This window comes from Rhipicephalus microplus, chromosome 9, assembly GCF_043290135.1.
Source record: "Rhipicephalus microplus isolate Deutch F79 chromosome 9, USDA_Rmic, whole genome shotgun sequence".
Taxonomy (NCBI): Eukaryota; Metazoa; Arthropoda; class Arachnida; order Ixodida; family Ixodidae; genus Rhipicephalus; species Rhipicephalus microplus.
Window position 1 is genome coordinate 77657231 of NC_134708.1, and position 12964 is coordinate 77670194.

At 50.0% G+C, this 12964-nt stretch overlaps 1 protein-coding gene across 1 annotated transcript; it reads right to left on the minus strand.

Moving 5' to 3' along the window:
• Positions 1–10629: 10629 nt before the first annotated feature.
• Positions 10630–11721, minus strand: LOC142771919 (uncharacterized). Its single transcript, XM_075873907.1, has one exon. The coding sequence runs from the start codon at positions 11591–11593 to the stop codon at positions 10733–10735; it is 861 nt and encodes a 286-aa protein (XP_075730022.1). The 5' UTR covers positions 11594–11721; the 3' UTR covers positions 10630–10732.
• Between the last annotated feature and the right edge of the window lie 1243 nt (positions 11722–12964).

Consider the following 12964-nt stretch of genomic DNA (forward strand, 5'->3'; position numbering starts at 1 on the left):
AAACTTTCTTGGTCACACCATATCACCACCATTTGTGCGAAAGCTTCAAAATCATTGGGTTACTCACGCCGCAACTTGCATAACTGTCCATCCCATGTTCGGCAGCTAGCTTATCAGACCTTCGTTCGCCCACAACTTGAATTCGCCGCATCGATCTGGTCCCCATACCAAAATTACTTAATCAACAAGCTTGAAGCTATTCAAAATAGGGCTGCCCGTTTTATCTCACGAAATTACGACTACCATAGTAGCATAACGGAAATTAAACTTTGCCTTTCTCTTCAACTGCTGAGTACTCGGCGGGATATTTCTCTCCTATGCCTCTTCCATAAGTATGTTCACAGTAACAAACCATTCCCATTTCAACTCGATAAACCTTGCGTTACATCTCGTAGGCTGCATATTAACTTAAGTTTCACGCGAATATATGGGTCAACGGACGCCTTTAACTCATCGGCTCTTCCTCGCGTCATCCGCTTGTGGAATGATCTCTCGAATGACATTGCATATCAATCAGACCCCGAAAAATTCAGACAACTTCTTCGCTCTTTCTTTCAGTCATAGACACTTCGATTGGTTCCTTTTTACAAGTATTTGTTGCACCTCCTGTACCGTTCCAGTGTAATTATATTCATTCGTTTTTTCCCATTTCCTCCCGCTTACAGCTTAGGGCCTTGTGTTCGTTCAGTAAAGAGCACGCGCTCTTCTTTTTTTTTTTCGCTTCACACTTTGTGACCGCCTGCATTTTCCTACTTTATAATGTTCTTATACACACGAGAAAAACTCTGTTATCGCCCTTTATTATCCCGTATTTCTTAAACAAGAACAAATTGCTTTCTGCGCGCTGCTCTAAAATATTTTTGGCTACGTGTGTGCTAGGTGTTTTTTAGTAAGTGTATTGCGGATATTTGTTCTCCTCCCACCAGCAATGTTCCGATGTGTAAACTCAAATGACTTTTTGTACATTCTCTCTTTAGTGACATATAACGCGTTATTTTTTTGTTGAGTTCTTTCAAAGTTTGATGTTTTCTTACGGTTTTGTCGCGACACTCACCCTTTGTAACCCCCCTTACACAATGCCCTGCAACAAGGGCCTGTAAGGTATTTTTAAATAAAAAAAAATAAATAAATAAAATGTGTGTCATGTAACATGACTACAAGATACGCTCATGATGTGCTCGCTCCCGTTTCGCTAGCTTCACATGTACCAAACTTGGTATTACACGACGCGAATGGACGCCACAGGTAAATGACACATCCAAACATGATAATCACGATATGAGTGTCATGTAACAGGATGACTACATTCATGACGTGCTCACATTCATGACGCGCTCGCGGCCGTTTCGCATTCATGACGTGCTCGCGGCCGTTTCGCTAGCTTCTCATATGCCAAATTTGGTATTAAAGTTAATGGATGACGAAGGTATGTGACTGGTGCAAACATTATAATCATGAGATGCGTGTCATGTGAGAACATGACTACATGCCACCGTCAATGAGCCAATGCATTTCAACGTGTCGCGGTGCGCGTGCTCGCCAGCGTTTATTTCGTTGCGTCACGCTGGCATTGCCACGCCAGGCGCCGGTCCTACCATATACTTGCAGGCGCATGCCGCGTTTCGTTGCTTTCATGTATGCGCATTTCAGAGCGTCCGGCGTCCCTTTTTCCCGACAAAAGGACACGCAGTGTTGTAACGCACGTAACGCACCATGTAACGCTTGCCCGAAAAGAGAAGTGTTTCCAACGCTTTGCTAAGACGACATGGTGGTGGCACCTACCCGTCGCTTTGCGTTCTACACCTTATCACCTCTGAGACCAGTGCGCACGCCCGTCTCAGTGCCGCGAGTTTTGTTTTCCCAGATAACTGCCAGATGGCGCTCATGTCTGACGTGTGACGTGACTTGGTGCGCTCGTTCGCCTCTGCTGCACGCTCGAGGCACTCTAACGCAGCACCTCCGGAATACCATTCACTGATTTGCTTGCGCAGAACATCCAATAAACGTTTTGTTCAGTCTCTCCTGACGCAATACTGTCGTCTTTCGACGACATTTGCAGATTAATATGCAGATATGGGGCCAATATTTTTCTCAAGGTTAAACTGCTAAAATGATTATTATAAATAGGACCACTATGAGAGAAAAATACCCGTTCAGCACTGTGAGGCTTTCTTGTTTCGGTATTACTAGAGACGTTACCTGAAGTTAGATGTGCTTCAAAGTACCTTTCTACTGTGAACATCGGCAGAAGCGTGGGGTATATAAAACTGGTTCCGCGTTAATTGAAGATATTTGGCTTCGGATATTCTAGCAATCATAATTATTGGCATCTACAACAACCTGCAAAGGCCACCAAGAGAAGAGGCCGTAAGTAGAAGGGGAGAAAGAGAGTATCTAAACCTGGTTCATATCGACACTTTTCATGAATGTTAAGACCTGTTCCTCAACCCCCCCTTTCCCCTCAAAAGACATTCTTTGTGCCGAACGTTTACTGCTTGAAATGTTTGAGTATAGCGTGTTTCTTTACAAATGCGCAAAGTAACTTTGACTTTGTTGACAGTATGAAGTCTCAAAAATTTTTCAAGTCTGATGTAGTCGGCCGACACATGGATGGCGTACATGACCGCGTACAAATAGCGGCCGTTCTAAGGAGGCATTTCACGGCTATTGTTAATGGCAGAGCTGGGACGTGTGGCTTAACTACGTGTACTTCTACAAACACACACACACACACACACACACACACACACACACACACACACACACACACACACACACACACACACACACACACACACACACACACACACACACACACACACACACACACACACACACACACACACATATATATATATATATATATATATATATATATATATATATATATATATATAAGAGAGAAGTGTACACGTAAGGGCTCGTTTTTCCGTGCTTTTACACAATAATAATGAAACGTAACAGACAATAATGCCAAGGAAAGTATAGGAGAACATATTAGACCAAATTGTAATGTAACAAAGAAAAAAAGTGGGTGAAAAGATAACTTGCCGTGGGCAGGATCTGTGGGCAATATATAAATATATATATATATATATATATATATACATATAGTGAATTAGTAGAATTATCAAGTGCCTTGTGCCTTCCAGTACGTGGGTCTCCCATGCCCCACGACGCCTCTCAGCAAACGCCTCCTGCCTTGCCACACCGTTGTCCCGATGTCCCCAGGATCCGCGACCCACCCATCTTCACTGGCTCTGATGGCCAGTGATGAGGGACCGGACGGTCCCTGTAGTGCCATCATCACCATCGTCATTTTTTCCATCACCGCGCCGCGTCTCTCGCGCAGCTGGCGCGAGCTCGAGCTGCGCGAGAATTAGAACGAGCTGACACGCCTGGCGTGGCGGACGCTGGTAGCCGACGTGGCTCCGCTTCAGGCCTGCAATTAAGTGGCGAGATCGGCACGGCCCCATCGGCCGCCTTCGACGTCATCTCACGTCTTCTCTTCTGTCGCCGCTACATTGGTGAACCGGAGAACACGCCCTTCGCCGAACGGGCCGCTGCCATGTTCCCGCAACTCTGCCCACCAGTGCCGCCGTTCCAATCGACCTACCCAAAGGTATGGTTTATGCAGCTCGACGCCGTTCTTGCGGTGAATGGCATCACGGACCAGCTGCTGATGCACGCCATTCTTCTCGACGCCCTACCGGTAGAGTTGCGCCATCTCGCTGCCACTTCAAGCACCAGCCCGCAGCCTAACGATGCCCTCTGCACTGCGGTGTTCGCCCGCAGCGGCAACACATACCGTCCGCTTCCGTTTACCCGCACCAGGCAGGTTTCCCCGGCGTCGCAGAGCAAGGTACGAACCGGTCCGCAGCCCTCCATTGACCGCTACCTCGGTACCCCGGCTTCGACTACTTCTACACCTGATCCGGTCGCAGAAACATCCACTCCTGCACCTGATCACGACCGCGAGGTAGAAGACTCCGCCACTGCGACTGACCTTCCCTCCGAGAGGTACATTCCCTCAGAGCCCCCGTGCAGAGCTTCATCACACGTACCTGCTACCTGCACGTTTTCCAAGAAAGCAACGGCACGCGACACCGTGGCCCTCGCCGTTTCCGCGACCACCAGCTCAGACGTCTCAGCCTCCTCCTCGCCGCAGCTGCTGGTCAGCTCCTGGACGGTGCCCTCTACCGCTCCGCCACCTGCCACTGGTGCCAGCAATGGCCTGCCGGGTGCCTCGCCACATTCCACTCGCACCTACCCGGCCAGCAGCCGACCACACTCGGCGTCCCCCCTCCCCGACCCTGTCCCTGTCTCTGTTTCGTGGTCTACGACGGGCCCCAGCGCCGTGCCTTCGCGGAGCCAGAGCCTGCCCTTAATGCTCGCCCGCAATGGCCTCACGTACCAACCGCTTCCAGGGGCCCTCGACTTTGGGGTTGTCACTGCGTCGCAACGTGTGCTACCAACCGTGGCCCCACCAGACTCCATGACGGCCACCTTGCCGCCCGCCTCGGAGCCTGGCACAGGTGACCTTTCACCCGTTTCACCCGTTATTGACCTCCCGACTTCCACTCGTCTGGCCACTAGCGACGCGTGTCCCACGTACGAACTGCCTACACCATGTGTCGAGCCAACTGAACTATCTACGACATCTGTCGAGCCAACTGAACTGTCTACGACCCCTGTCGAGCCAACTGAAGTGCCTACGACAACTGTGGAGCCAACTCAACTGTTTACGACATCTGTTGAGCCAACTGAGCTGCCTACGACGTCTGACCAGCCAACTGAACTGTCTATGACGTCTGTCAAGTCAACCGACCTAACTACAACCACTGTGGAGCCAACTGAAAGCATGGGAACAAGCACTGCCACCAGTCCACCAGCGTCGAATACCTCGACAGTGACTGAGGCGACAACTGAACCCGTCTTTCCTGCACAGCCTCCCATGACGCCATTTCCCGTGGTCCGCGTATTCGGCACGGTGACGAACGAGTCGCAGCCGCTGCCTGCGGACGGCGTCTGTGACTACACCTTCTACGATGGCCTCTACGACACGGGCCCGTTTGACACGCTTTACAGCCCGCACTTTAGTGCACCAGTTGAGCACGTTCTCAGTCACGCGTCGCTTCACAGCGTCACTGAGTACGGCCTGTCTTTCGCCTACAGAAACGCATCACAAGTAGCGCGAGACCTCAAAATTCCAGAGGTGCTTTCCACGATTGAAGACCTCTGGGACCGAGCCATCCGCCATTACGGATTTCTTTCCATCGAGCGCTTACTTCTTCGTCCACTGCGCAACTCTCAGTGTCGCCCACCAGAGACCCACTGGTTCCCGATGGTCACTACACGTTGACAAACTGGACTTGCCAAAGGAACACTTTATGGACTGCCGTTCATGTACATAGCATTTGTCGCCCTCTTTCTTTTTTTCATATGCGTTCAAATCGCGCAAAGCGCTAGGGGGAGAGCCCTGTAGTGCCATCATCACCATCGTCATTTTTTCCATCACCGCGCCGCGTCTCTCGCGCAGCTGGCGCGAGCTCGAGCTGCGCGAGAATTAGAACGAGCTGACACGCCTGGCGTGGCGGACGCTGGTAGCCGACGTGGCTCCGCTTCAGGCCTGCAATAAAGTGGCGAGATCGGCACGGCCCCATCGGCCGCCTTCGACGTCATCTCACGTCTTCTCTTCTCTCGCCACTACAGCACTAATGTGGAGGACGCGCTCACCATTTACGAAAGTGTGAGCGTCGCCAACAAATGGAACGAGCACGGCAAGTTGACCAACTCGGTATACAACCTTGCGGGCGTAGCCAGCTTGTGGTACAACAACCATGCGTCTGATTTTGCAACCTGGTCTGATTTCAAGACCACTGTCATCAAAGTTTTTGGCCACCCTGCTGTTCGTAAGCTGCAAGCCGAGCAGCGCTTACGCTAACGCGCTCAGCAGGCCGGTGAGTGATTCACCAGCTATATCGAAGACGTCCTGGACTTGTGCAACAAATCCTACCATAGCATGTCCGATTCTGAGAAGATCCGAAACGTCATGAAATGCATTGACGATGATGCCTTCACGATGCTTTTCGCCAAAAACCCTGTCACCGTGGCTGAGGTCATCACACTGTGCAAGAGCTACGAGGAGCTCCGTCGGTAGCTTTCGATGACCCATCGCTCCCCACCACGAGCGGCAACGCTGACTGGCTTGGAGGTGGCTGACTCATTCGCTGGGTTCCACGCCGACAGGTTATGCCCCCGGGATCTCCGACGAAGTGCAGCTCCGGCCAACCGGCTTGCCCTCTGCCATCTCCTGATGTCTAGAAGCTCTCGCTGATTGGTGCCCCGTCCTCAGACTCCTTCGACAGTGCCCATCTTTCCCCATATTCTCATTACTTCGGTATGTGGGTGTCCTCATCTCATCTCTATCTATTTCGATCTTCCCGATCCCTTTTAATCCCTCCATCCCCCCATCCCTCGTGAGCCACTGTGGAGGCATCACATATATGATGCACGCAGTTACGAGGATCACTTTTATCTTCTTTCCTCTCTTTAAAGAATCACCTACATACACACTTGGAGGCCAGCTGTGACCAGGTGGAGTGGCTGGCAGACCTGAAGTCTTTCATATGTGAGGAAATTGTGCGCCAGTTCTCTCTCCTGCCCTGTGCCCACCCACCGGCTGTTCAACAAACGGCCACTACCCTTCTTCCACCCATCCGCTTAGCGATCACAGGAAATAGCGCAGGTCATGCCTGCGTACTACCCACAACAATCTCCGGCTCCTGCGCCCCAGGGTTACGCCCCAGTGGTCGCCAAGCCACCTCAAGTCATTCCAGTGCCCGCCGCTCTGGCTTAGGCCGGAGCTGCCGCTCAACCTCTGTCCTTTGCAGCAGGTATGCCGGCTACATATGTTGACGCAACCCATCAACCTCAGCTTCAGCAAACCATGCAGCCTTTCAAGCCACTGTTCCGTCAGTCTACTCTTGCGACATGGGTGACACCCACCCCGGGGAAGCGATGGTGCACACTCGACAACCGGCCCAACTGGCTTGCCTGTGGTTAGGCCGGTCACGTAGCATGGTATTGCTCCCACGTACAGCCACCACCCACCTCATCGCCTTTCACTGGCCAGCTCAGCCGTCCCTATCTCGGCGCACCACCCTCTATGCCAGCACTGTCTCGCCCAGCTTCAACACCTCGAAGGTTGCCGTCTCCACGACGCCGTTCCCCGCCCCCCATGCGGCCAAGTTCGGCAGCCCACGAGCTGGAAAACTAATCGTCGCAGTCCCTGAGGGAGGGAATGCGACGATATCACCTTGGTCACAGCTGGCGTCATGCATTTCTCGGTGCGGGTGGATGTGCGCGTGTATGGGATGTTAAAAGCTAGACCTTTTTTTACCGAGAGGAGTTCCTTCTTTCTGGGCTGATGAACGAGAATGTCAAGCTCGTCAGAGTGATCGAAAGACGCTCGTTACATCGTGACCAAGAAAAAAAGTTCTCTATAATGTTTCGTCGTGAAATATATACAGTCAGAATGATCACATGACTCCCGTGATTACCGGATAAAGGAAAACAAGATAGCGCGTGTCTTGGCGCTTGTCTCTAGAGCAGGCGGCCACGGAATGCAGCAGGATGACGTCACATCTTCCCCGTTCTATAAGCATCGTGGGCTTGCCAAAAAAATGAAAGCATTTCAGAAATTAATCATCAATACCAAGTCTTTTCGCAGCTCGTATGACGCGCCCATATCGCGTCGTTCTTTGATCAGGACTTGAAGTTTTGTTCGATGAACGAGGCTCTTGGATGTCAGACGACTTGGTAGCTACGATGTCTTTGTCCGTCGCGTCCGTTGGCTCGCTTTTTCGTGGATGCTGCTCCATCCTTATGGGACTTGTTTCTCCTCCGTGTGGGAGAAGGAAGAGATGACGCCTGTTTCTGCGTACGGTTTTTCCTTCAGTTTGGACCCAGTAGGATCTCGGTGTTTTAGAAGGACGAAGGACCGTGCCCTCGGCGCCTCTGTCTTTGAGCCATACTTGAGTGCCTGCGGACAGACAGGGAAGAGGTCTCGCAGCATGACGTTTGTCAAAATACATCTTTTGTTTTTGTCTTTATTTTTCGTCTTGCTCGTTCCAAGAAGCCTTTACTACTTCTGGTTTTAGCGCGGATGGCATGCAGGGTACTTCTGAGTGTAAACGGCGCCGCATTAGCAGCTGCATTGGACTATAACCGGTTGGACCCGGCGTGTTTCTATAGTTCAGCAATGTGATGTAGGGGTCCTCTGCCTTCTTCAAAAGTCTTTCAAGAGTCCCTACCATGCGCTAAGCTTCCCCGTTAGCTTGAGGGTAACGAGAACTTGTTGTGACATGCCTAAAGCCGTAGTTTCTTGCAAAATCAGCAAACGTGAATGAGATTAATTGTGGTCCGTTGTCTGATATTACCGTTTGCGGTATCCTATGTCTGGAAAAGCAGCTTTTCAGGTGCTGGATGACTGCCTTCGACGACGTTCCTCGATTCAGCAGGGCCAGCTCAGGATACCTGGAGTGATAATCAACAACGGCCAGATAGACAGCTCCTTTCATCTCAAATAAATCAATTCCGATTTTCTGCCATGGCAGCTCGGTTGTTTCCGATGGAATCATTGGTTCGGAAAATTGGGCACGCTCTGTGGCGCATGCTTGGCAGTTGGCCACGGTTTGTGCAATGTATTTGCTAATTCCTGGCCACCAGAGAGATTCTTTAGCGCTCGTGTGGCAGCGTGCAATTCCATGGTGTCCCTCGTGAACCCTCCGAAGCATTTCTTTCCGCAGCGCTCGTGGAACCACCAGCCTTGAGTCCTTCAAAAGCAGCTGCTTGCACACCGTGATGTTACCACGATGTGCCCAGAATGGCTTGAGAAGTTGTGGTGTGTAGTGCTTAGCGGGCCAACCTTGCATATAAGCTTCGAGCAACGACGTACATTCGGGGTCGTTTGCTTGCTCTTAGCGTATGCGTTCGCGCATGTCGTCAGAGAACGCATACTGAACGACTCCCTCCACGTGAGCCGAAACGTCTGCTTCAGACAACTCTCCGACCGATAGCGCAGTGTTCATCACTCTCACGCGAGAAAGTGTGTCCGCCGTAGCAATGCTTTTCCAAAGGACGTGTGTTAGCGTGAACGAGTACCGCATAAGACGCATTCTGAACCTTTGAATTCTTGGCGGTAGAGAATCAAGAGGATCGCGACCCAGTAGCGGGAGGAGAGGCTTGTGATTCGTCTCAAATAGGAACGTGAGGACTCTTAGGAATTCGTCGAAGCGTTCCGCAGCCCAAGTTAAAGCTGATGCTTCTTTTTCGATCTGTGAATACCTCTGCTCTGTTTTTGTGAGCGATCTGGAGGCACATGCAACAGGACGTCTCTCACCAGATGGTTGATCCTGGAGGAGTACTGCGCCAACCCCTAGTGAAGACGCGTCCGCCGATACAATTGTCGAGTACCGGGGATTGTACCTCGCCAGGCATCTGTCTGAGCTGAGAGTGGTCTTGATCTTCTCAAAAGCTGTCTCTTGTTAAGGTACCCAAATCCAGTCGCTGTCCTTGTTGAGGAGGCTGCGTAAAGGAGCAGATATTGAAGCTGCATCAGGTAAAAACCTTGCGAGATGGTTCATCATACCTAACAAGGATCGAACCTCAGCAACGTTTTGGGGTCCAGGCAATTGCTTGACTGCTGTAACTTTCTCGGGGTCTGGACGCACGCCGTTAGCATCGAAGATCATCCCCAAGAATGCGACCTGTTTAACTGAGAAACAACACTTTTCCCTGTTGAGTGTTACGCCTGCTTGTTGAAGTCATTCGAGGACGTTACAAAGCTGCTTGTGTTTCACTTGATTCTTGCCGTACACCAAAATGTCATACATGTGGTTTAGTACGCCGTCTAGGCCTTCTAGGACTTGTGAGAACTTTCTTTGAAACATTTCAGGTGCGTATGTAATCCCGAACGGCAACCTGTGGTAGCAGTACCGCCCGTACGGCGTAATGAACTTCGTGAGCTTTTGACATTCCTCGGAAAGCCTAATGTGGTAGAAACCAGAATGCGCGTCTTGTTTAGAGAAGACTTTGGCTTCCTGGAAGCTTCCCATAACTTGCTCAATTGTTGGCAGTTGATGACGCTCTCCTCAGAAGAACTGGTTCAATCGAGTTAAGTCAACGCAGATCCTTACTGCTCCACACGGCTTCATTACAGGAACGATAGGTGCGCACCATTCTGTCGGTTCTTCGATGTCCTGTATCATTCGTTTTCGTTCTAGCCTGTCCAGTTCTTCTTTGACTTTTTCTTTCATGGGAATAGGAACCCGTTGCGGTGTAGACAGACTGTACGGGATGGCATGTGGCACAAGGCATATGGTGTGTTCTCCCGATATGGTACCCGTGCCTTGGAATATCTTGGGATACTTGCTTCCGATATTGTCAGCAGTGTCTAATTCATCTAGGAAGCGAACAATTCCCAGAGCTTTTATGGCTGGTAGTCCCAACAAGGGCGTGCGCAAGTTCTGCACGACGTAAATGGTTTGTTGTGAACAGCTGTCTTTCCAAGATATTTTAGCGTCAAACTTTCCGATAGTACGGATGCTAGTATTGCTAGGTCCTTTAAGATCGGCTGCGTTTTCCAGAGAAGGCGGAAGAAAAGAATAATTTTCACTGACGACTGTCACTTCGGCTCCCGTATCTACTTTCATGCGGAGCGTCGGGTAGTTTATTTTACCGTCACGAAAATCTCAGATTGTGTGTTCGCACACTGCTCGACCGTGCCTATAAACTTGCCATCAGCTTCGGCGATGCTATCGAGATTTGTGTCTCTTTGCTTCTTTTTTCGGCATGCCTTTTCATAGTGGCCCAACTTCCGACAAAAAATGCACGTTTCTTTTTGCGCTGGACACTTGTTTCGTGGGTGAAATGGTCCGGCGCAATAGCTGCAGTTATTTTGATGATAAGCGGGCTTCTGACAGCGAGTAAACGTGCTCTTTGCAGCGGCTTTCTTGGGCTTTACTGTGACGACACAAGCTTCTAGAATTGTGCCCTCATGCTCTTTTAGTTCTGCTTGCTGTTGCTTTACGGTTTCGCTCGTACGCACTCTTGCTAAAGCAGTGGCCATCGTTAGCTTGGGGTCCATCTGCAGTTCTTCCCAAAGAACCTGGTCCCGTAGTCCTACTACGAAGTGGTCTCTTATTAGGCGTTCCTTCATGCCTGCGAACTTGCATCTGTCGGCTAACTTGCTAAGCTCGGTTGCGAACTGGTCTACTGTTTCTCCCAGTTGTTGGCGGCGTAGATTAAAACGAGCACTTTCGTAGACTATGTTCTTGGTGTGGACAAAGTAGTCGTTAAATTTAGACTTTACGAGCTTGGAGTCCTCCATTTCTTCGTCTTTTACGTTTAGCGACCGAAGAATCTCCCTTGCCTTTCTGCCCATAGTATAGAGAAGATTCCTTACTCTAACTTCGTCTTTTTTCTCATGTAGCCCAGACGCGAATCTGTAGTCGTCAAATTCGTCAATCCAGGCGCGCCAGTCAGCTGCGTTCTGGAAGTCGAAGGGCTTAGGAGGCTTGATTCCTGCCATTATGAAGCGTTGTCGCCGATACGGCTTGTTCTTGTAGACGCAGCTGCCAGTTGCTCGCTTGTTGACGGGGCCGTTCAAGCGCTAGGTGGCTACATCGGAACCACCGCTGCCACCATGTCGAGCTCGTCAGAGTGATTGACAGACGCTCGTTACATCGTGACCAAAAAAAAGAAAGCCCTCTTTAATGTTTCGTCGTGAAATATATACAGTCAGAAGGATCACATGACTCCCGTGATAACCGGATAAAGGAAACCAAGATAGCGCGTGTCTTGGCGCTTGTCTCTGGAGCAGGCGGCCACAGAATGCAGCAGGATGACGTCACAAATAGTACAAAAGCCAACATTTCAGCCTCTGCAGTCTGCAGTGCATTCTTTGGGGGGTCACGTGCACTAACAACAGTCCAGAAAGACTATGGCGGCGCCCAGGGAGCCTTGAGTGAAAAGGTCAATATAAGCATCGATTTGCGTGAGTTTGTGTGGCTGCACGAGGAGGCGAATGAGCAGCTCAAGAGAATGAAGGCGGTTGTTCTCTTGTGTACACGTTTTAGTCTATTTTAGTGCTGCAATACCAAATAATCTCAGTGCCCGTGTAGAAATCATTGTGTGCCTATCTCAGGCGCTGAAAAGCTGACGTTCAACGTAATATTTATGCGACTAAATTAACTAGCAACAAGAAACCTAGAAGACAGGAGAGGACGCTACATATTGAACTACTTTGATTTCAGCCTATCGCCAAGCATAATTATTTCCGCAAGTGGCACAAAAATAAAATCGTTGCGCATCTGCGTCTTTTGCTACAAATGTCTTTGAAAGCCTGACGACAGTCCTTTGCCGTCCTTCCTTCTTCTATGCATAACGTTGCATATTTAGCGCAGCCTAAATAACACCTGGATCTGCAGAATTGCGTATTTATGTGACTTAATAAAGGAAGGGAACACACCACTTAATACACACTTACTCATGTTGCACATCAGGCATACGCGGTATCTGCTTTTTGATCGACTATGGCCACAAGTTTGAACGCAACCACAACACAAGACGTCTAAGTTCTAGTGCTCAAAGCTTTGCTGCAGGTAGCCGAATCATTTCGTGTGACAGACAGACAGGCAGACTACTCTGCGCTCAAGTATTCTAAAAAATGCGATGGCCTTTAAACGAACGTATGTGGGTCGTTTTGACTTATGAAGCTTTCTTTGGACGACAGGAAACGTCATACTTTCTGAACAAATGAGAGGGATGGAATGCGCTTCAACGCAACGAAAACCTGCCACAGAGATCCGCTTTTAGGCGTGCAACACGTAGGGCGTGCTTGAATTTCGACCACGTTATCCCTTGAATTAGGTTTCTAGTGGCTACCCATTTGACGCACTTG